Source organism: Sylvia atricapilla, chromosome 3 (genome assembly GCF_009819655.1).
Source record: "Sylvia atricapilla isolate bSylAtr1 chromosome 3, bSylAtr1.pri, whole genome shotgun sequence".
In the NCBI taxonomy this organism is placed as follows: Eukaryota; Metazoa; Chordata; class Aves; order Passeriformes; family Sylviidae; genus Sylvia; species Sylvia atricapilla.
In genome coordinates this window covers 1,296,725-1,318,599 of record NC_089142.1, presented here as the reverse complement: position 1 = coordinate 1,318,599, position 21,875 = coordinate 1,296,725, and the positions used below count along the sequence as shown (strand labels likewise).

General features: G+C 46.4%; 1 protein-coding gene across 2 annotated transcripts in view; it reads left to right on the top strand.

Moving 5' to 3' along the window:
- The first annotated feature begins 1,567 nt into the window (after positions 1-1,567).
- Positions 1,568-21,875, top strand: part of OTOF (otoferlin) — a 57,066-nt gene continuing 36,758 nt past the window's right edge. For both annotated transcript variants that reach the window (XM_066314584.1, XM_066314583.1), the window contains exons 1-11: positions 1,568-1,626; positions 2,463-2,547; positions 5,193-5,352; positions 8,411-8,597; positions 11,925-12,111; positions 13,240-13,463; positions 14,339-14,447; positions 14,891-15,074; positions 17,408-17,528; positions 18,509-18,609; positions 20,859-20,949. In XM_066314584.1, the coding sequence (XP_066170681.1) occupies positions 1,600-1,626; positions 2,463-2,547; positions 5,193-5,352; positions 8,411-8,597; positions 11,925-12,111; positions 13,240-13,463; positions 14,339-14,447; positions 14,891-15,074; positions 17,408-17,528; positions 18,509-18,609; positions 20,859-20,949 (1,476 nt within the window). In that variant the 5' untranslated portion in view covers positions 1,568-1,599. The remainder of the gene's footprint in view (positions 1,627-2,462; positions 2,548-5,192; positions 5,353-8,410; positions 8,598-11,924; positions 12,112-13,239; positions 13,464-14,338; positions 14,448-14,890; positions 15,075-17,407; positions 17,529-18,508; positions 18,610-20,858; positions 20,950-21,875) is intronic.

The window sequence follows — 21,875 nt, the reverse complement described above, 5'->3', positions numbered from 1 at the left end:
TCCGGTGCCGCGGCTGCTCCAACCCCTCTGGGATATTCCGCCCCAAATCCGGTGATTTCTTTCTCATCCGTGGTTTTTTGGGGGTTAAATTTTTGTTGGAATAAGGTGAAGTCTCAAAAATGTGGGGGGGAAATGAAGTCTTTGCCCTCTGGGATTTTGAGATCAATGATTCCCAGGTTTTCCAGGGAATCTGGGCTTCCCTTGGCTCCCCACACTCAGTGGGGAGATCGGTGATATTGATTTATTTTGAAAAAAAATATGAATATTGATCTAATATCGATATCCAACTGAGATGGACAAAGACTCTTTGACAGTTTGAAGTTAGAAAGTGTATGTTTATTATTATTAATAATAAAAATATATAATATAATACATATTATATTATTAAATTATTATGCTATTATATTTTTACTACATTTTTATATTTTTAAATTATTATAATATGCAATATAGATAATGTCTAATATTCATTAATATGTATTATATATATATAATATATTATCTATATTTGATAATAATATATATTTATAGTATTATATTATTATTTGGGAGCTCTCCCAGGCAGTGTGTGGGATGGCTCCCAAATTCACACACAAAAAAATATGAATATTGATCTAATATTGATATTCAACTGAGACGGACAAAGACTCTTTAACGGTTTAAAAACGGTTTAAAGTTAGAAAGTGTATGTTTGTTAATAATAATAAAAATATAACAATATATTAATATTATATACATATATTATATTTATTTATATTATTATTTGATAACAATATAATATTATATATATATATATGATAATTATATATTTATATTATTATGTTATTATTTGGGAGCTCTCCCAGGCAGTGTGTGGGATGGCTCCCAAATTCACACACCGCCGTTTTCAGACAATCACAATGTCCTTTTATTTACAAAAGTGTTAAATATCCAAAACACAAATTGCATATCCATAACTCCGGTACCTCCCATTCTCTGCTTTGCATGGTAATTAGCAAAAAAACCCAATTAAGCATGCGTAGTTTGCCCTTTGAAATGGGTCCTTCTCAAGGGGAGGGGGCTTAAAATGAGGAAGTAAGATGAGTCTTCCTCACTCTGAACTTCCTACCTTTTCAATGCAAATGTGACAAATGAGCTCTGGGAGGATTCCCGGGATTTCGGAGTATGGGAGTTTCTGTAATTGTCTTGTGTCCCTAAATCTATTTACCCGGTTCTCTGTTCCTCATTACAAACCCAGCCAAGCGAAACGTAAAGTTTGACAAACAACCGGTTATTGAGGACTGGGTTTCCCTTTTCAAATCCGGTTTCCCTTAACTGACCACAAACTTTTAATTTTTAACGAACTTTAATTAATTCCAGCAAAGCTTATCTCTTACTAAGATCTTACTAAAATCCTCTAAAATCATTCATTCTTTAAAGTCTGTGTCTCAGTGGTCCCACACTCAGTGTTGGGATCCCAGGGATGCGCCCCTGATGGGATTCCCTCAGGCAGGCACGGATTCTCCAGGGGGATCTCGATCCCGATGGATCCCACCCTCCTCACCATCCCTGTTTCCCTTCCAGTATTTCGTCTTCGATTTCCACGTCCCCCCCGATGTCATGTTCGACAAGATCATCAAGCTCTCCGTAAGTGACCTCGTCCTTGTCCTTTTTGGGGGGCTCTGGAAGGAAAAAACCGATTTTTTGGGATGGATTTAAGGTCCTTGGATGTGAGATTCCCCACAGGAATTCTCCTCTGCAGACACCCCAGTCCGTTTTTCTGTTCCAACCTTCATTCCTGGCCCCAGGCAGCTCCTGCGATCCCTGTGTCCCTCCGTGGGTGATCCCTGGTATTCCAGAGCCAGGTAGAAACCAAACCTTGGGATTTATTTATTTTTGTGGAGGGAGAAAGACTTTTCTGACCCTTCCAGGGGAAATTCCTGGGGCATCAGAGCTGCTGTGGAAATCCAGAACCGGGAATGCTCAGGGCAAAGCCGAGACTTCAGTCCATGCAAAACCAGGAAGGGGATGGACAAGACTTCCAGGTTCCCTGGCCAATTAGGGCACGTTAATTAGGATCATCCACATCCATCAGACTGGCTGCACAATTTCTCCCGGCTTTCCACAAATTCTGAGCATCCCAAAGGCTCTCCCCTCAGTTAAACACTCCAGTGTTCACTGCTGCAGTGGTTGGAAAAGGGATCTTGCTCCAAAGATCAATGTTTTTGCATTTTTTGTTAATTCCAAACATAAACTTCCTGGCAATCCCACCAATCAGGAGCTGCCAAACCCACCGTGCGTTTTGGTGCCTTTAGGATCCTCCTCAGACCAAGGAGAACTCCTCAGCTCCTTTCCCACCTGGCACTAATGACCTCAGGAATGGCGTTGTGGCTCCCAAAAATCCCTGGGTGGTTTTCCCCTCTTGATTTCCAGGTGATCCACTCCCAAAAATCCCTGGGTGGTTTTCCCCTCTTGATTTCCAGGTGATCCACTCCAAGAACCTCCTGCGGAGCGGGACGCTGGTGGGGTCCTTCAAGATGGATGTTGGGACCGTTTACACCCAACCCGGTGAGTGAACACCGTGTGTAATGTTACAAACAAACATGGTAATTGCCTAATTATCAAATCCAAAAAAAAAAGCAAACTCCAAGTGTAATTAAATACAGCAGCAATTTTAATTTGAGCGCTGGTTCTAAGTAATAATACAAAAGCAAATTTATACAGCGGGATAAATTCCCGTGGGGTGCAGAGCAGGACTTGGTCTCCTGTCCCCCGTACAAATAAGACGTTCTAAAATTAAATTTTTTTTATACTTTGGGTCATTTTCCATTCCCTCCTATTTTCAATTCATAAAATTTGCATCGTTGGTCTCATCAGCGCCTGTTTCCACCTCCACTGCTCAGACTCCACCATCGCCTTTTTAGGGGTCTCCTCATTTTCGGGGGTCCTTGGGAGGAAGGCTCCCATCTTCCTCATGTGTCCTGCAAATGACCCTTTCGTTTACACATGTGCATCAAGATTATTATGTATATAAATATATAAATATACTTTTATAAGTATATTTATATATATATAATTTGGCACACCAAGGCAATAAATTCAGTAGAATTTAATTTAATTCAATTCTTGAATATAATTGAATAGATTATATATTATATATGTTATTTGTTATATTTTATATTTAATATTATCTATTATTATCTATTATCTATTATAATATTATATATTATCTAGTATATATTTTATATATAATATTATCTATTATCTATTATATACTATACATTATATAGTACATCTTTATTTATATATACTATATATTATATATAACATATATAATGTATAGTATATATAATATATTAATATTATAAATTATATATATTATATATTGAATACAATTCAATATAATTGAATTTACCCACTTTTCTGGAATGAATCCACTTTTCTGGATTTTTTCTCAGGTTTTTCCCTGTCTCTTAGATGAATATAGTTTTTCTTATCTCAGTTTCTTCCTCTCTACTGAACATCTGCTGGAGAAGGGGAGGGAACTTCCCCCTCCCTCTTCTAAAAAGTTATATTTCAACTGCTGTTTTAAAATATTGATTACTGTTTCAATTTTGTCAGCACGAATCATATCCATTTATGGCAGTAGCAATTCCCGGGATTCTGCACCTGCTCCGTGGGGTAAAATTCCTCCCAAAGGAGTGGGGCAGGGGCTGACTCCCTTGGAAAATGCTCTCCCACCTCAGTGTAAATATCCAAGATGTAAGCAACTCCCCTGGACTCGCTCCTGTGTCAGGGAGGAGTACTTAGCACCTCTGGAGAAGGGTTTATGTATCTCCTTCTGGAATCATGGAATCACGGGAGGGTTTGGGTGTGATTAAAGATAATTTAATTCTATCCCTGCCATGGGCAGGGGCACTTCCCACTATCCCAGGCTGCTCCAAACCTTGTCCAACCTGGCCTTGGACACTCTCAGGGATTCTCTGGGAATTTCGGCTCAGCACGTCCCCTCCCTCCCAGACTTCCCAAGATCCCATCCCAATCTCCCCTTTCCTAGTGCGAATTCCATTCCCTGTGTCCCGTCCCTCCAGGCCTTGTTCCAAGTCCTTTTCCAGCTCTCCTGGAGCCCCTTTAGGGCCCAGGAAGGGGCTCTGGGGTCTCCCTGGATCCAGCTCTTCCCCAGCTCTCCCGGGTGTCACCGAGGTCCCTCCTGGCTGTGCTGGTGTCCATCCCCTGCCCTGCCAAGGACAAAGCCCTGGGTGACATTCCCAGACAGGACATCAGCATTCCAGACAGGAAGGTGCAAGACTGGATCCTGCCCTGCATTTCATCCAAGGCAGGAAGGTGCCTGGAAAAGGGAGAGAGAGGTTGAGTTAGAGGTTGAGAGGTTGAATTAGAGGTTGAGTTAGAAGTGGAGCTGCTGATCCTCAAGGCCAACCACCCCTAGCTCTGCCAAGGCCACCACCACGGTCCCATGTCCCCAAGTGCCACATCCTTTAAATCCCTTTAAATCTCTTTAAAAAGGGATGGGGACTTGAGACTCCACTCCCCTGTAGTTTATGTCAGATTATGCCCTTTTCTGACCCAGAGATGGGGCAACTGAGAGGTATTTTAAAAGATATTATTTAATTTTCAGTCTCATGAGAAGGGTGAGACAATACAGATGTTACAATTCACACCATCACAATCAGAAGCCAAACTATTTCCTAATTACAACACATTATAAACATTTTTTTGCCTATCAGCTTTTGCCACACAATGCTGTTAATGCTTTAAAGCAAATCATCTAAAATTTCTCCTGGGTCCTGCTACAGTGCATCTTTCATAGTTCTTTCTCCAAATTATCCAGTCTTATTTGCAAGGCCATCCTTCAAAACTTGTTCCCAATTCCATTTCTCTCCCAACAACGTCTGTCCTATCCCAGGGCATTTCTCAGTCAGAATTTCTTATCTCAAAGTTTGCACACAGATGTACAACGCCATGCGAGCCTTCTGTCAGGCTTTGGGAATTCCCTACAACCCATTCCCCACATTCTTATCCCATTGTTTCTCCAACTTCAACACCAGCCACCCCTTCCCAACGAATTTTCCGGGGGATTTTTTGGGATTCTCCACACACACAGGGCAGGCCCCGCTCCGTGAAATGCCGTGTCCTGGTGGCGTTGGCCGTGTCTGGCTGTGACAAAGGTCCCTCTTGTCCCCCCTGGCTTGCAGAGCACCAGTTCTACCACAAATGGGCCATCCTCTCCGACCCCGAGGACCTGACGGCCGGCCTCAAGGGCTACCTCAAGTGTGACATCGCCGTGGTGGGCAAAGGGGACAACATCAAGACGCCGCACAAGGCCAACGAGACGGACGAGGACGACATCGAAGGGTAGGGATCTGCTTCCTCCTGACTCCCTCGGGAACGGCTTCCCACCTCTCTTTGCCTCGGATGGGACAGCAGGATCCAAACCTGGGGCTGGTGGCCGAGCCATGAAAGCAGAGGGACCAACCCTGGTTGGGTGAGGTTTCCCAGGCTCTGTGCGTGGCTGGACTGGGTTCCTGGACTGCCCAGAACATCTCAAAGGTCATGGGGCAAAAATCAGGAGCTTTAAGGCTTGATTCCAGCCTCAGAACTTTTCCAGCTAAATAAATACATCCATTTATATATATATATATTTCAAATGTATTATAATATATTCTAAACCTGCCTCTCAGGCTCTCCCCACATGAAACTGTGGAATGGTTTAGGTTGGAAAAGACCTTTGGGATTGAGTCCAGCCATTAACAGCTGGAAGCCACCATCACAGCTCTCCTCACTTGCTGGGGTTTGAGGCACCACCTCCAGAACTTTGGGCTTCACATGCTCTAGTGGTTATTCCTAAATTAGGAATAACGACCAGTTATTCCTAAAGTCCGGGAATGGTTTGTTTCGGAAGGGATCTTCAAGATCACCTCGTTCCAACCCTCCTGCCACCGGCAGGGACACCTTCCACCAGGCATGGACAACTCCAGCAATTCCTAAAATTCCCCTAGAAATATTTTTGTCCACAGCTCATTCCCACGGGCTCATCTATTCCTGCAGTGGAGGAAAGCCACATATCCAAAAAAAAAAATGGATAGAGATTATTTTATTCCCAAAATAATCCTCCGAGCTCTCCTTGATAAGTGAAAAACGACTTTTGCAAAACGCCATTAATTCCTTTTCCCCGCAATGGAGCGGAAGTGGAAGGAGCCAGTGCTCGGAAAATGGAGCAGCTTTTCTTTGGCCTTTTACGGAATCACAAAGGTCAGAAAAGACCTCTTGTGGGAAACCGAGGCACGGAAAATTCTCCAAACCTCATGCATGCAGGCCCAGATACAGAAGAGAACACAGGGCTCAGCCCAAGGCCTTGGAAAAGGCTTCCAAGTTTAGAGACCATAAGCAAGAACGTGGGTTTGTAGTTTAGGCAGAGATATATTAAGTGAGGCAGTGGAGAGTTTTATGGTTGTAAAGTTAAGATATAGAAGTAGCTATAAAGGTAATAAGAAATTTTAAGTTTTTAGGGCTTTAGGTGTTTAGGTTTTTAAGTTTTAAAGTTTTAAAGTTTTTAAGTTCTTAAGTTTTTAAGATCTTAAGTTTTTAAGCTTTTAAGTTCTTAAGTTCTTAGGTTCTTAAGATTTTAACCTTTAAGTTCTAAAGTTCTTACGTTCTTAATTTTTTAAGCTTTTAATTTTTTATGCTTTTAAGTTTTTAAGTTCTTAAGTTTTTAAGCCTTTAAGTTCTTAAGTTCTTAGGTTCTTAAGTTTAACCTTTAAGTTCTAAAGTTCTTAGGTTCTTAAGTTATTACGCTTTTAAGTTTTTAAGCTTTTAAGCTTTTAAGTTTTTAAGTTCTTAAGTTTTTAAGTTCTTAGAGTTTTAAGCTGATAAGTTCTGAAGTTCTTAAGTTTTTAAGTCCTTAACTTTTTAAGTTTAAGCTGTAGCAAGTAGTTTGTGTGTCGTTATTTGATTGGATAAAAAGAAGCCCGCGTTGCGGCAGGACGCGTGACACAGTTAATTAACTGTTGGTGTAAAAGTCAAAACAATCTGTGTGTTAGCGAGGAAAATGCATAATCACGGAATGATTGTGAGGTGCTTTATTGAGAGCTCTGGGAGCCGGGGTACAGACCCAAATCCAACTCTGACGAGGGTCCAAAAGGGTCCCCGTATTATACCATTTCATTACATAATTCTATGTTAATCATTAAACCTACATTGTTCTATTGTTTATGCCCAAGCATGAATTTTGGTAAATATCTTCCCTTGTGATTCTCATAATTCTAGTTTGAGATAATAATTACGTTCAACTGCCAACAATTGTTACAATTCTATCATCTATCTTATGATGATTAGGTAGAGTTTCACCCGACCTAGTAAAGGATAACTTTATTTCCAAGTACAAATCGTCCCAACCTTTTCCTTCTCCCCCCACATCGATTACCCAGGGAAAGTTATACTTGATTTGGTTGGAACAATGGAAGCAACATCCTGGTTGCAGTGAAGTTGAGGTTCTATTCCCAGCTTTGTGGCAACAGAAATTATTAACCCTCTCTTAACATGTGTGGCAGCAAATTATTGGCTAATTAACCTTTAAACCCCCTTGTAACCTGTGGTCTTGGGACCACTGATGACCACTGGCCACTGACTCCTGGCGCGTGTGGTGAAGACATTCCCACTCAATACCGAGGCCATAAATCACAATTTACGATGTTTTTTCCTAAAATGGTGCCCCGTGTGAAGATCATCCCACCCAACCTTCACACTCCCAGACCACCCCAGCAGCCATTCCCAACTCCACCCCCTGATATCTCAGCGTTATAAAGTTGGCTTTTCACAAATATTAAAATGAATGCTATAGGTGTAATTGTGCTGTATTGCGTTTTATTAGTAGAGTTTAGAAAGGTGATGAATGTATTTTCTGACTGTGACATAGTAAAAAAGACTAGGGTTTTTTTTTTTCTCTTTGTAAAATCTAAACTGACCAAACCAGAAGATACAGAGAGAGAAAATCTTCCACGTTCCTGAGTTGATTAGATCGAGGCAGCAGTGAAAAAAGCTGAAAAAGCCGAAAAAAGCTACAAGAAGGGATTCATTGATCTCCTGGTATCAGAAAGGCACCAACAAGGACTTTATCTAATAAAATCTTAATTTGGCGCAATGGGGCAAGTTTCGAAGGGAGGGAGAGGGCCCAAAAAATCAAGGGAACATCTGGACTTAAAGAACGTTTGAAAAACTCACATGTAAAAGGCTAATCCTTAAAAACACGGATTTTGAGAGAACGAATGTGCTGCTGGCTGGCTTTATGCCACACACCCTTGGCTGAGAAACTTTCACTTTTTTTTTTGTCTCCTAAATCGTCTATTTTCTTTTTTTTTAATTAAACTTATAATTTTTTTTCCTAAGAGAGTGAAAGGTCGTTTTTTCACACCAGGAACCTCCTGCTCCCGGACGGGGTGCCCCCAGAGCGGCAGTGGGCCCGGTTCTACATCAAGATCTACCGTGCCGAGGGGCTGCCGCGGATGAACACCAGCATCATGGCCAATGTCAAGAAGGCCCTCATCGGGGAGAACAAGGACCTGGTGGACCCCTACGTGCAGGTGGCCTTCGCGGGGCAGAAGGTGAGCAGGGACACCTGTCACAATCCGCTAATGCAAGCGGGAATTGTGATGGTTCATTAACTGATCTCAGAGTGCAAAAAAACAACACAGAGGGGATTTCGGTATTCATCAAAACAAATGCACTTGTTGTGGTTTGAAAACAAACCAAGTGAGAGGCTCTAAGTCAGAAAATACAATTTAATGAGAAGAAGAGGAAAAAAAAATGCAACAATACAAAAAGAATAAAAACCACTGACAGAGTCAGAATACAACCTGATCAGGGCGATGGAAGCAGTCCAGACGAGTTGGTCTTCCTGAAGCAGTGATCTCGTAGAAAGGTCTGGTAGCTCCAGTCCTCTGGGAATCCAGTGAGTGAGGGCTGCTTCTACTGTCCCAAATCCCAGCTTATATCCAGGTGAGAATGCTTGGCTCCTCCCCGTGGGCGGAGCATCGCACAATGGGATGATGAGTCATCCAGGAGGTCCTTGATGGCCCATTAAAGAGAGATAACACCCGGAGGGAGTTATCTATGAGTCATGCACAAGGCATTGATGGGCCATTAACTGAAGATGGTGAGAGAATACGTCCTAAACTACAACCCAGGACAGCACTTTTATTAGTGCCAACTGCAAATGGGATAGAAGGATTTGAAAGGAAATAAAGAGAGAAAATAGCAAATAGAGAGAAAAGAGAAAGTGGGGGTGGATAATAGCTACCAACGGAGGGACGAAATCCTCGTGGTCCGGCCAATAGATCCATCTTCTTCCGTGGAGAGATCTCAAAGTCTTTGGTTAGCTCAGGGGTCTTTGTAGCCCTTTCCAGTTGGCAGTTGGCCAAAAGGTGGGGAGATCACTATGCTGTGTTGGTTTTAAGAGAACAAGAACAGGTACAGAAACAGACCAGCAACAAGCACAATCCATTCACCGTGACTTGCCCATTGTTTCTGCTCAGGTTTGATTTTCCAATTAAATCTGTGCCAGTTTTTTTCCATGGAACACACCTGCGGGCAACAGTTGGCAAACATCCCACCTCAGCCAGGCCAGCACTCCTGTGTTTTAGAGTCCTTTTGGGGGTTTCAGTCTCGGTCCTTGATGATGGTCGTGAGGCAGATGAAGGACCTTCAGACTGTCCTTACAACACCCTGTGGTGACCGCGGGAGGTGACATTGGCAGGACCAGGAGGTGGCCGTGGATGGTCTCGGTCACTCTTGCACATCAGGATATGGGTGTGGTGAGACAAAGGGTTGGAAAACTCCGGCTGGTCTTTGTGGTAAACTTCAGAGCATATGTCACTAGAGAACAGGAAATGAGGGACACTCACACACTCGGTTTGTTAGAGCAAAAAGAGAGACGGTTTGTTTTTCCCTTGGGTTTGTATAGTTCTTGGAGTTTGACCAGAGATTGGGAAATGAGGTTGGCACCTCTCTGACCCCACTGGTCAAACTAAAAATTCATCAACTGTCTCTCCTCTAGAGAGAAATACAAAAAAAAAAAAAAATTGCTTTGTTTATGTTGCAATCTGTAAAAGACTCTGGTACAAAATTGCAAAGATCAGAAGGTTGAAAAAGATCAGAGCGACAAGCGGACGCTGTATTCTAGAATAGAAATATATTCATACATGTAATGGAAATAGAAATAGAAAAATAGAATTTAAAATACATTCTAGAACGTATTTTAAAATACATTTAAATACATGTATTTGAAATAGAATTTAAAATACATTCTAGAATGTATTTTAAATTTTAAATTTTTAAATTTAAATTTGAAATACATTCTAGAATGTATTTTAAATGGTGCTTTAGAAAGTATTTAAAACTGCATTTTAAAAACCATTTAGTGAATAACGAGCTCTGTTTTCTGTTATCCTTTACGTATTTTAAGACAGTAAAAGCATCTGGAGCCCCTCAGTAATAGGAAGAAGGGCTAACCTAAACACAACAGGATAAGAAGGTTAAAATGTAGATAACTCAGACTCTTAGACAGCAGAAACTGATTTCTTACCTTTAAAAAGTGTCAAAAGGGCCAAAGCACACGTGAGAGAGATTAAAGTGAAGAGTGCACTGAGGAAGATGCCGTTTTCTTCATCTTCTGGAGACCCTCAGAAACCACCACGATGAACTGATCATGCTCAGAAGGCAATTAATTACCTTAGGTGGAGTTAATTACCATATGAGGCAAAGACAGGAAGAGCCAGAAAATAAATATGTATAAATCAGATTGTGGAATACCACGCACACATAAGACCTCAATAATTAATAAGAGAGGCAAGCTCTCTAATGTTCGTGCGTGTCTTTAGTAAAGTTATCCCCCACACATTTCAACCTCAATTAAAATACCACTCTAACGACTATTATTAGTAATATAATTATTTTCCGCCCCATTTCTGTGGTGTCACCTTGTTTTCGCTGTCCAGGGTGGGTTTGAGACCTCTCTAGTTGAGGAAGAGGGCTCCTTACTGTGCTGGTTTAGTGTAAATTTAGGAGGAAATCTCTGAATGGGTCCCTCTGGAAAGCAAATTCAAGTGGTCTGGGGAAAAATCTCCTTAGAGAAAAGTAGAAAAAAGCTATTTATTTAACAAAGTGCCCACGAGCACAAAAAAAAAAATACGAACAATATTGAACAATAAGCCCTCTCGCTGTTCTGAAGAGAGATGGCAAAACTGAAAAAGTCCTTGCTGTGGGGTGTAGCTCGGCTCACTTTCACTCTTATCAGTCTTTTATTAGACTGTTATCAATCCCTGTGGCGCTGGAAAATGCCATCCTGGGCCCCAGGTGTGAGCTCTGGGTGTTTTTCTGGCTTTTTCAGTCCAGAACAGCTTTAAACAGTCCCAAGAAAAAGAAAAAAAAAAAAAAAAAAAAAACACAAAAAAATCCAGTCCAGGGAGCTTTGCTGCCTCAGCTAGCTGAAAAAATAATTAAAAAGCACAGAGATCTCTGTCCTGCTGTCTGTCTGTTCTGGAGATGAACACAGTCCAGGAGCAGAATGAGGGGTGAGAGCAGTTTCTGAAAACAAACTGAATGCTTTTTCTTTCCCCCCTTCGCCCTCACAACCAGTCTGAAAGGTCTAGGACTTTTCTGCTAATACCCAGGACAAACAGAAAACTGGGGACACGAACACAACAAAGTCACCCCGGGACACTTACTCAGGAGTGGGTGGAAGGGAGCAGCTCAGGGTTGGTTTTCTGAGGGTCTCCCCTTTTTTCTAAGGAGAATTTTTTCCCCAGACCACTTGAATTTGCTTTCCAGAGGGACCCATTCGGAGATTTCCTCCTAAATTTACGCTAAACCAGGACAGTAAGGAACCCTCTTCCTCAACCCCTCCCTGACGTCCGTCTCTTCTCGATTCCCAGGGAAAGACGTCCATCCAAAAGAGCAGCTACGAGCCCCTGTGGAACGAGCAGATCATCTTCACGGAGATGTTCCCCCCGCTGTGCAAACGGATCAAGATCCAGATCCGGGACTCGGACAAGGTCAATGACGTGGCCATCGGGACCCATTTCATCGACCTCAGGAAGATCTCCAACGAAGGGGACAAAGGTAAGGCGTGGGAGAGTTCCCTTGGCAGGGTTCCTGAAGTTTTCCAGGCTCCTTCTCACCCCTGGAATTCCTTGGTGATGCCCTGGAGAGACCTTGAAAGGTGAGAAGCTCCTGCACCAGCACCCTGAAAATCAAGACCCATCACAAACCTGTCACCAATACCTGGAAGCAAAGACACCCCAGAACAGTTTTCTCTTCCAAAAATTCCATGGATGGATGGATGGATGAGCATCTGCGAGGTTCTCTATTCCCACACGTGGGAATTGAAGGGAAACCAGATGTGGGACTGGAAAGGGACTAATGAGGGTGGTTCTGCTTCCCTGACCCTCAAAATTGGGAATTGCTGAAGACCTGCCCAGTTCCCATCACCGCCTTCCCTGCAAATTTCTCCAAGAAAACCTCAGGAGGCTCAGGGGGGACCTTTGGGCTCTGCACAACTTCCTGAAAAGAGGGGACAGCCTGGAGCACCTGGGCTCTGCTCCCAGGGAACAGCGACAGGAGGAGAGGGAACAGCCTCAGGCTGGGCCAGGGCAGGCTCAGGCTGGATATCGGGAACAATTCCTTCCTGGAAATGGCTGCTCATCCCTGGCACAGGGTGGAATTTCCATCCCTAGAGGGATTTAAAAGCCATTTGGATGTGGCTCTTGGGGACGTGGGTTAGTGGCGGCCTCGGCAGTGCCGGGATCCGATGGGAAAACTGCTGGAAAAATCTCCTGCAAAAGCATTAGGCAGGAGATTCAGGTAAAAGACGTAAATCCTCTCACTCACCCTGGTTGTGCCAGAAGAGGTTCAGGTTGGACATCAGGAAGAATTTCTCCCTGGAAAGGGTGGTCAGGCTTCGGAAAGAGCTTCCCAGGGAGGTTTGGAGTCCCCATCCCTGGAGGTGTCCAAGGAATTCCTGTGGTGGGGACAAGGTGGGGGTCAGGCACAGCTTGGACTGGATGGTCTGGGAGGGATTTTCCAACCCGAATGATCCTGCAAATCCCTGAAAACTGCCTCCATGGGTGGCAGCACTTCCATGGGCACACAGGAACATATCCCGGGAAAAGCAGTGCCAACCGCGAGTGCTGAGACTTCCCCTTTTCCCTTTCCACCCCTTTTCCCACCTGCCCCATTCCACCCCCTCAGGTTTCCTGCCCACCTTCGGCCCCGCCTGGGTGAACATGTACGGCTCCACCCGGAATTACACTCTCATGGACGAGCACCAGGAGCTCAACGAGGGCCTGGGAGAGGGCGTCTCCTTCCGCGCCCGGCTCCTGCTGGGCCTGGCCGTGGAGATCCTGGACACCACCAACCCTGAGATCAACAGCTCCACCGAGGTGCAGGTGGAGCAGGCCACGGCGGTGGCTGACGTAAGTGCCTGTCATCCCACTGTTTGGGATCTCGGGAATACGGGATTGTCACCTTTGGTGTCGTAAACTGAGGGTTTCCAAGTGTTGTCCCAGATGTTTTCAGGGAGGCAAATCCTGCAGGATTCCGGGTTTTAGGGTCATCCTGGCGCTCTGTTCCTGCAGGAGGGCTGGGAATGTCTGAGCGAGATATTTTGTCTCTCACTGGCACAGCTTTCCCAGAGAAGCTGTGGCTGATCCATCCCTGGAAGTGTCCAAGGATATCTCTATCCTGGGATAGAGGGAGATGATCCTGGCCCATGAAACTAGTGGATCTTAAAAGTCCCTTCCCACACAAACCATTCCAGGATTTCCATAATCTCCTGAATTTAGGGATGTTTCTCCGTGTGGGATATACACAAGGACAGTGACTCACCCCCTAGCTCCCACTCTTGTTTTGATGGGTTTCAGTCAGGAGCCGAGGATCTCATTTGTTTCCCAGCCAGGGGAAATGAAAGCACCTGGAAACAGAACCATTCCAATGCCTGGATTCCAAATTCCAGGCACCTCTGTCAGTATATCCCTCTGGGCACTGGTCAGTGTGTCCAGTAGAATTCATGTGGTCAGTGTGGTTTGATCAATCCAGTGGCAGTGCACTCAGGCTGAATTCCTGAATGTCCTTCAGAGCCCCTCCTGGGCAAAGGGGTGATTTATCCCAACACAGTTCAAGGTTATCTTTAATTAAAATGTATTAAAATGTGTAATTAAATGCTCTCTCTGATGAGCCAGGAGATGGGACACAAAGCCCTCCGGGTCCCTTTGGAAGTGGCATCCCGAGGGATGGACCTGTCTCTCCCTCTGGCCCCGACCCTCAGCCCTGGGATCTCTTTCTCCTGCAGAACTGCAGCGGGAAGATGGAGGAATTCTTCCTCTTCGGAGCCTTCCTGGAGGCCACCATGATCGACAGGAAGATTGGGGACAAACCCATCAACTTCGAGGTCACCATAGGTTGGTTGATTTTTTAGGGGGGAGCGCCATGGTTGTGGAAATCAGAATCCAAAGCTGGGAGCGGGGTTTATTCCTGATTTTCCATCCCAATCCCTTCTAGAGCAGGTTTGGGAAACAGGGAATGGTTCCTCCCGTGGGCATGAGGGATGTGGGATCCCAGGTATTTTGTGCAGGCTGAGCTGTGGCCACTGGAGCTGATCCCTCTCCCATCCTGGAGATGCCAGCTCCAGGAGGGAATGTATTCCCAGGGATTGAGAGGGGACAGCAGCAGGGCGCAGACACCTCTCCCTAATTTCCAGCCCCTGGACGTGGTTCCAGGAAGTCAAAACTCCAACGTTCCCTGTGATTTTCCAGCGGAGAAAACTTCTGCCAACTCGAGAGCTGGGAGTTAAAACCCTGTGAATCGATTCTATCCTTTTTTTTGTATTTTTTTTTTCCTTGAGGTAACTATGGCAACCAGGTGGACGGCTGCAGCAAACCCCTCTTGCGGAGGAAGAAAGAGGGAGGGGATGGGGACGAGGAGGAGTCGGAGCTGCTCCAGAATTCCAGTGAGGATGAAGGTGGTGACGATGGAGAGATGGTTTCGGTTTCTTCATCCCAGCCCATGAAGCCACTGGTCACGGACAGGTCAGTGTGTCCACCTGGGCACTGGTCAGTGTGTCCAGTTGAATTCATGTGGTCAGTGTGTCCACCTGGGCGCTGGGTCAGTGTGTCCATGTGGTCATGGACAGGTCAGTGTGTCCACCTGGGCACTGGTCAGTGTGTCCAGCTGGATTCGTGTGGTCAGTGTGTCCATGTGGTCATGGACAGGTCAGTGTCTCTACCTGGACACTGGTCAGTGTGTCCATGTGGTCATGGACATTTCAGTGTGTCCACCTGGGCATAGACTGGTCAGTGTGTCCACCTGGGCACTGGTCATTGTGTCCACCTGGGCATGGACAGGTCATTGTGTCCCCTTGGATTTATGTGGTCAGTGTGTCCACTTGAGCACAGACAGGTCAGTGTGTCCACCAGTCCATGGTCATGGACTGGTCAGTGCATCCTCCTGGGCACTGGGTCAGTGTGTCCAGTTGGATTTGTGTGGTCAGTATATCCCTCTGGGCACTGGTCAGTGTGTCCAGTTGAATTCATGTGGTCAGTGTGTCCACCTTTTGTGTGGCACTTGGGGACACGGGTCAGGTGCGGCCTCGGCAGCCTTGAGATTCCAGCTGGAAAAAAACGCTTGAAAAATCTGCAAATGCATCAGGCAGGAGTTTGGGATAAAAAGGCTCCAGTCCTCTGCCTGGTGAGGTGTGCCCGGGGAGGTCTGGATTTGCATTCCAAGGACTGGGATAAGAAAGATAATTAAGGTTTAATTATCTTTAATAAGATAAGATTATGAGATTCGCCTAAAGAGGATTTTTATCAGGTTTTAGCAGTAGATTAGTGTTAATTGAATTCACTAATTAAATCATTTGGGGAAAGGATATCCACTGAAGATTAAGTGGTTCCCTGGAATCCCCTCCCTTGTTTCCATGAACATCCAGCACAGTTAAGTCCCTCTGGAATTCCCTCCTCTATTCCTGAGCTCCTTGTCCAGGTGAATCCCAAGGGGAGATGACACACTCCGATGTTTTGGGGCCTCTCCCACCCCGTTTTTCCAAAAAATCCCCTGCCTCCGGGAGCTGGGAGCCTCCTGCTCCACCATGGGGCTCTGCTGACATCTCCTGGTGGGAATACCCGGGACGAGGTGGAGCTGGATTCGACTCCCGGTGATTCCAGGCGCAGCAGGATTCCCTTTTCCAGGTGGTCATGGCCGGTGCTCCCAAAGTGTGGATCACCTTTCCATTTTACCTATTCCAAGGACAGCTCGGGCAGGGGCTGGAGCAGCCGGGAGCTTTCAGAATCCCAGGATGGTTTCAGAATCCCAGGATGGTTTCAGAATCCCAGGATGGTTTGGGTGGGAAGGGATCCTAAAGACCACCCACTTCCAACCCTGACACATTCCACTGCCCCAGCGTGCTCCAAGCGCCCTTCCTTGGATATTCCCGGGAATGGGGCAGCCCCTGGGCACTGCATCCATCCATCCCTCCTGGGCCTGGCGTTGGGAATGGCCTCGGGAGAAACGGAGCCTCTGCTCTCTGGGATGCAGCTGGAGCCGCCCTGCGGGAAAACGCGGGGAATGGATTTGTAGGGAATTCCCAAAGCCCTGGCAGAAAGCTCGCACAGTATGGATCTGTGTGCAAAATTCGGGATAAGAAATGCAGATTTAGAAATGCTCTGGGATAGGACAGACATTGCTGGGAGAGAGAAATGGAGCTGGGAACAAGTTTTAAATTACGGCCTTATACAACCAGAAATTTTGGAGAAACAGAACCATGAAAGGTCTATTGTAGCAGGACCCACACGAGGTGTTTTTTAGATGATTGGCTTTAAGCCATCGACAGCATTGTGTGGCAAAAGCTGACAGGCCAAAAAACGCTTTTAATGGACTGTAATTAGGAAATAGTTTGGCTTTTGCTTTTGATGGCGTGAATTATAGCATCTGTGTTGTCTCACCCTTCTCATGAGACTGAAAATGGAATAAAACCTTTTAAAACGCCTCTCAGGAGCCCCGCCTCAAGGTCAGGAGAAGGATTATATTATGGGTCTTGCTACAATGCATCTTTTATAGTTCTGTTTCTCCAAAATATCTCATTTGTTTGCAAGGTCATAACTTGAAACTTGTTTTTAGTTCCATTTCTCTCTCAATGGTGTCTGTCCTTATCCCATGGCCTTTCTAAGCCTATTTTATCTCACAGTTTGCACGCAGATGCACAAGATTGTGAGCTTTCTGCCAGGATTTGGGAATTCCCTACAAATGCATCCCCACACCGCCTCCCTCCAGCCCGAGCTCCCAAATCCTCATTTCCACCACGGCACGGGGAGAGGGGCGGGATGAGGCCCAGGACTGTCACCCCCACGGGATTTCTCTCCTGCAGGAATTACTTCCACCTGCCCTACCTGGAGAAGAAGCCCTGCATCTACATCCGGAGCTGGTGGCAGGACCAGCGGCGCCGGCTCTACAACGCCAACATCATGGACAAGATCGCGGATAAACTGGTCAGGGGTGGGCAGGGGTGGATGGGGAGGGACGGGAGGGACACGGCTGGGACACAGGGCTCGCACAGCCACACCCAGGCTCCTTGGGACAGGCAGTGCCCAAAAACGGGGAAAATTCCCCGTGAGGAATTGCCAAATTCCAGCAGCTCCTCGAGGATTCTGTGGGTCAGGTCCAGAGGTTCCCAAAAAAGGGAACAGTGCTGGAGGGGTGAAGCGCTCATGTGGCAGAGGCAGGGAAGAGAAGGCTCCAGGGAGACCTCAGAGCCCTTTCCAGAGCATAAAGGAGCTCCAGGAGAGCTGGAGAGGGGCTTGGGACAAGCCTGGAGGGACAGGGGAAAGGGAAATGGGCAAAAACTGGAAAAGGGGAGATTTGGGCAGGATATCGGGATGGAATTCTTCCCTGTGAGGATGGGGAGGCCCTGCACAGGCTCCAAGGGTTGGGATAGTGGGAGGTGTCCCTGCCCGTGACAGTGGAGCTGGAATCCAGTGATTCCCACCCAAACCATTCTACAATTTTATGACCAGTGATTCCCACCCAAACCATTCCACGATTTATGACCAGTGATTCCCACCCAAACCATTCCACGATTTTATGACCAGTGATTCCCAACCAAACCATTCCACGATTTTATGACCAGTGATTCCCAACCAAACCATTCCATGATTTTATGACCAGTGATTCCCACACAAACCATTCCACGATTTTATGACCAAGTCCCAATACATTCCCAAGGAGCTTTTGGGAGAGCACCACATGGGCAGGCTCAGACCAGAAACTGGGAAAAATCCCCCTGGCATCTCCCTCCGAGAAGGTTTAGGTCCTGCCTACCTCATTCCTTGAGGTCACCCGGAGCCCTTCCCATCACCCAGAGCCCCCCAAACACATTCCAGGGAAGCAGATTGGGATTCCCTGCATGTGGGGTGGGATCGGGGGTCCCCACAGCCCCCTGCCCCTCACCGTGTCCCCGCTGGTGCCGCAGGAGGAGGGTCTCAACGATGTGCAGGAGATGATCAAGACGGAGAAGCCGCACCCGGAGCGGCGGCTCCGAGGGGTCCTGGAGGAGCTGAGTGGTGGATGCCTGTGAGTGACACGCGGGGACACGGTGGCACTAGTGGGAAAGGAGAGACGGGAAAAGCTTGCAGACATGATTGCTTGGCAAGAAAAAGTACAAAAAATACAAAAAATGCAAAAAAATACAAAACAATACAAAACAATACAAAACAATACGAGAGCTGTGAGCGAAATAGAAATGAAAGCTTTGAGGTGTAAGCGTGGCAGGCAGGAAGATGGTGATTAGCTGGAGAAGAGTCGGGTGGCAGCAAACAAAAAGGTTCACGAAGGGACTCGAGGGTGTGGCCTCGCCAAGGTATGAGGGTGCCCTGGTTTAGGTCAAATTTGGGAGGAAACCTTTGAATGGGGTTTTTTTGAGGAGCAAACTCAAACGGCCCCCCAACCCCCAGCAGGTCCAGGAAAAAAAGGAATTTTTTTAGAGAAAAGTGAAAAAAACCTATTTATTTAACAAACAAAATGCCCACGGGTATGAGGAATGGAAAAAATTAAGCAACAAAACTTCTCGCTGCTCCAAAGAGGGATGGCAAAACTTAGGAGGTTCTTGCCAGAAGTTAGTTTTAGTCTTTCTGGTGCTGGAAATTGCCAAAGTCCAGGCCCCGGTGGGCCACAGATGCCGGATCCCAGAGACTCCTCTGAGTTTAAATTAAAAGTGTAAATTAAAATATTCAACACAAAAGGTCCCTCTGTGAAGCAAACCCAAACCGCCCCTTCCCCGATTGGTCAGGAAAAAAAATCCTTAGAGAAAAGTGGAAAAAACCAATTTATTTAACAAAGTGCTCACAAGCACAAGGAATGAACAATACCAAACAATGAAACTTCCTGTCTTTCTGAAAAGAGACGGCAAAATTTGAGAAAGTCCTTGCTGTGGGTGTAGCTTGACTCACTCAGCCTCTGATCAGCCTCTTATCAGTGTCTTATCAGCCTCTTATCAATCTCTTATCAGTCTTTTATTAGTCTCTTACCAGCCTCTTACCAGCCTCTTATCAATCTCTTATCAGTCTTTTTACCAGCCTTTTATCAGTCTCTTACCAGTCTCTTATCAGTCTTTAATTAGTCTCTTACCAGTCTCTTATCAGTCTCTTATCAGTCCCTCGGTGCTGGGAAATGCCGCAGTGGGCGGCAGGCCAGGTGTGAGCTACGGTTGTTTTTCTGTTTTTTTCAGTCCAAAACAGGTTTAAACAATCCCAAGAAAAAGAGAAAAAAACCCAAAACCCCAGTCCAGGCAACTTCTGAAAACTGACTAAAAGCACAGAGATGTGTCCTGCAGTCTGTCCTGCAGTCTGTCCTGCAGTCTGTCCTGCAGTCTGTCCTGCTGTCTGTCCGTGCTGCAGACAGCGCAGTCCAGGAGCAGGATGTGGAGGAGTCAGCACTTTTTGAAAACAAACTGCACAATTCTTTCTTCCCCTTTGCTCTCAGAAGCAGCCCTAAAGGTGTAGAACCCAATGTCCAATAGCCCTAAAGGCGTAGAACCCAATGTCCGGCAGACCTAAAGGTGTAGAACTCGATGTCCAGCGGCCCTAAAGGCGTAGAACTCAATGTCCAGCGGCCCTAAAGCTGTAGAACCCAATGTCCAATTGCCCTAAAGGCGTAGAACTTAATGTCCAGCAGCCCTAAAGGCGTAGAACTCAATGTCCAGCAGCCCTAAAGGCGTAGAACCCAATGTCCGGCAGCCCTAAAGGCGTAGAACCCAATGTCCAGCGGCCCTAAAGGTGTAGAACTCGATGTCCAGCGGCCCTAAAGGCATAGAACTCAATGTCCAGCGGCCCTAAAGGCGTAGAACTCAATGTCCAGCAGACCGAAAGGCATAGAATCCAATGTCCAGCGGCCCTAAAGGCGTAGAACTCAATGTCCAGCGGCCCTAAAGGCATAGAACTCAATGTCCAGCAGCCCTAAAGCTGTAGAACCCAATGTCCAGCAGCCCTAAAGGCGTAGAACTCGATGTCCAGCAGCCCTAAAGGCGTAGAACTCAATGTCCAGCAGCCCTAAAGGCATAGAACTCAATGTCCAGCGGCCCTAAAGGCATAGAACTCAATGTCCAGCAGCTCTAAAGCTGTAGAACCCAATGTCCAGCAGCCCTAAAGGTGTAGAACTCCATGTCCAGCAGCCCTAAAGGCGTAGAACTCGATGTCCAGCGGCCCTAAAGGTGTAGAACTCCATGTCCAGCAGCCCTAAAGGCGTAGAACTCAATGTCCCCAAACAGAAGAGAAAACTGGGGGTACAAAGGTGACAGAGTCACCCCAGGACACCTTTTCCCGCAGGCGTTTCCTGACCCTGGCTGACAAGGACCAGCACCACTCGTCCCGCACCAGGCTGGACCGGGAGAGGCTCAAATCCTGCATGAGGGAGCTGGTGAGCGGGATCCGGGATCCAAAACAGCTCCAGGAGAGCTGGAGAGGGAGTTTGGATGAGCCCTTGGAGGGGCAGGACACAGGGAATGGCTTCCCAATGCAGGAGGGCAGGGCTGGATGGGATTTTGGGAAGGAATTCCTGGCTGGGAGGGTGGCCACGGGTTGTTCTGGGAAGCTTTGGGAGGAGTGGAGGAGGATTCCTGAGCAGGGGATGGAATTTGATCCCTGGATTTCCAGTCACGGTGGGTCGAGGGTTTGGGGTTTATTTCTGAGATTTTAGGAACCCTACAGAGCAGAGTGCCCCAGGGACAGAGGTTTGGGGTGATTTTAGGAACTCACAAAGCAGAACTGCCCCAGAGACAGAGGTTTGGGGTGATTGAGGTTTGGGGTGATTTTGGGAACCCCACAGAGCAGAGCTGCCCCGGGGACAGAGGTTTGGGGTGATTTTGGGAACCTCAGAGAGCAGAACTGACCCAGAGACAGAGGTTTGGGGGTGATTGAGGTTTGGGGTGATTTTAGGAACTCACAAAGCAGAACTGCCCCAGGGACAGAGGTTTGGGGGTGATTGAGGTTTGGGGTGATTTTGGGAACCCCACAGAGCAGAGCTGCCCCAGGGACAAAGGTTTGAGGTGATTTTAGGAACCTCAGAGAGCAGAACTGCCCCAGGAACAGAGGTTTGGGGGTGATTGAGGTTTGGGGTGATTTTGGGAACCTCAGAGACCAGAGATGCTCCAAGGACAGAGGTTCGAGGTGATTGAGGTTTGGGGTGATTTTGGGAACCCCACAGAGCACAGCTGCCCCAGGGACAGAGGTTTGGGGTGATTTCAGGAATAGTTTATTGTTTAAGCCACCCCAAAATTCTCCGAGCTCAGGTGACGCCTTTGTGGTGTCACCTTCTCCTGGGCTGTCTCTGCCCTCTCAGGGGCT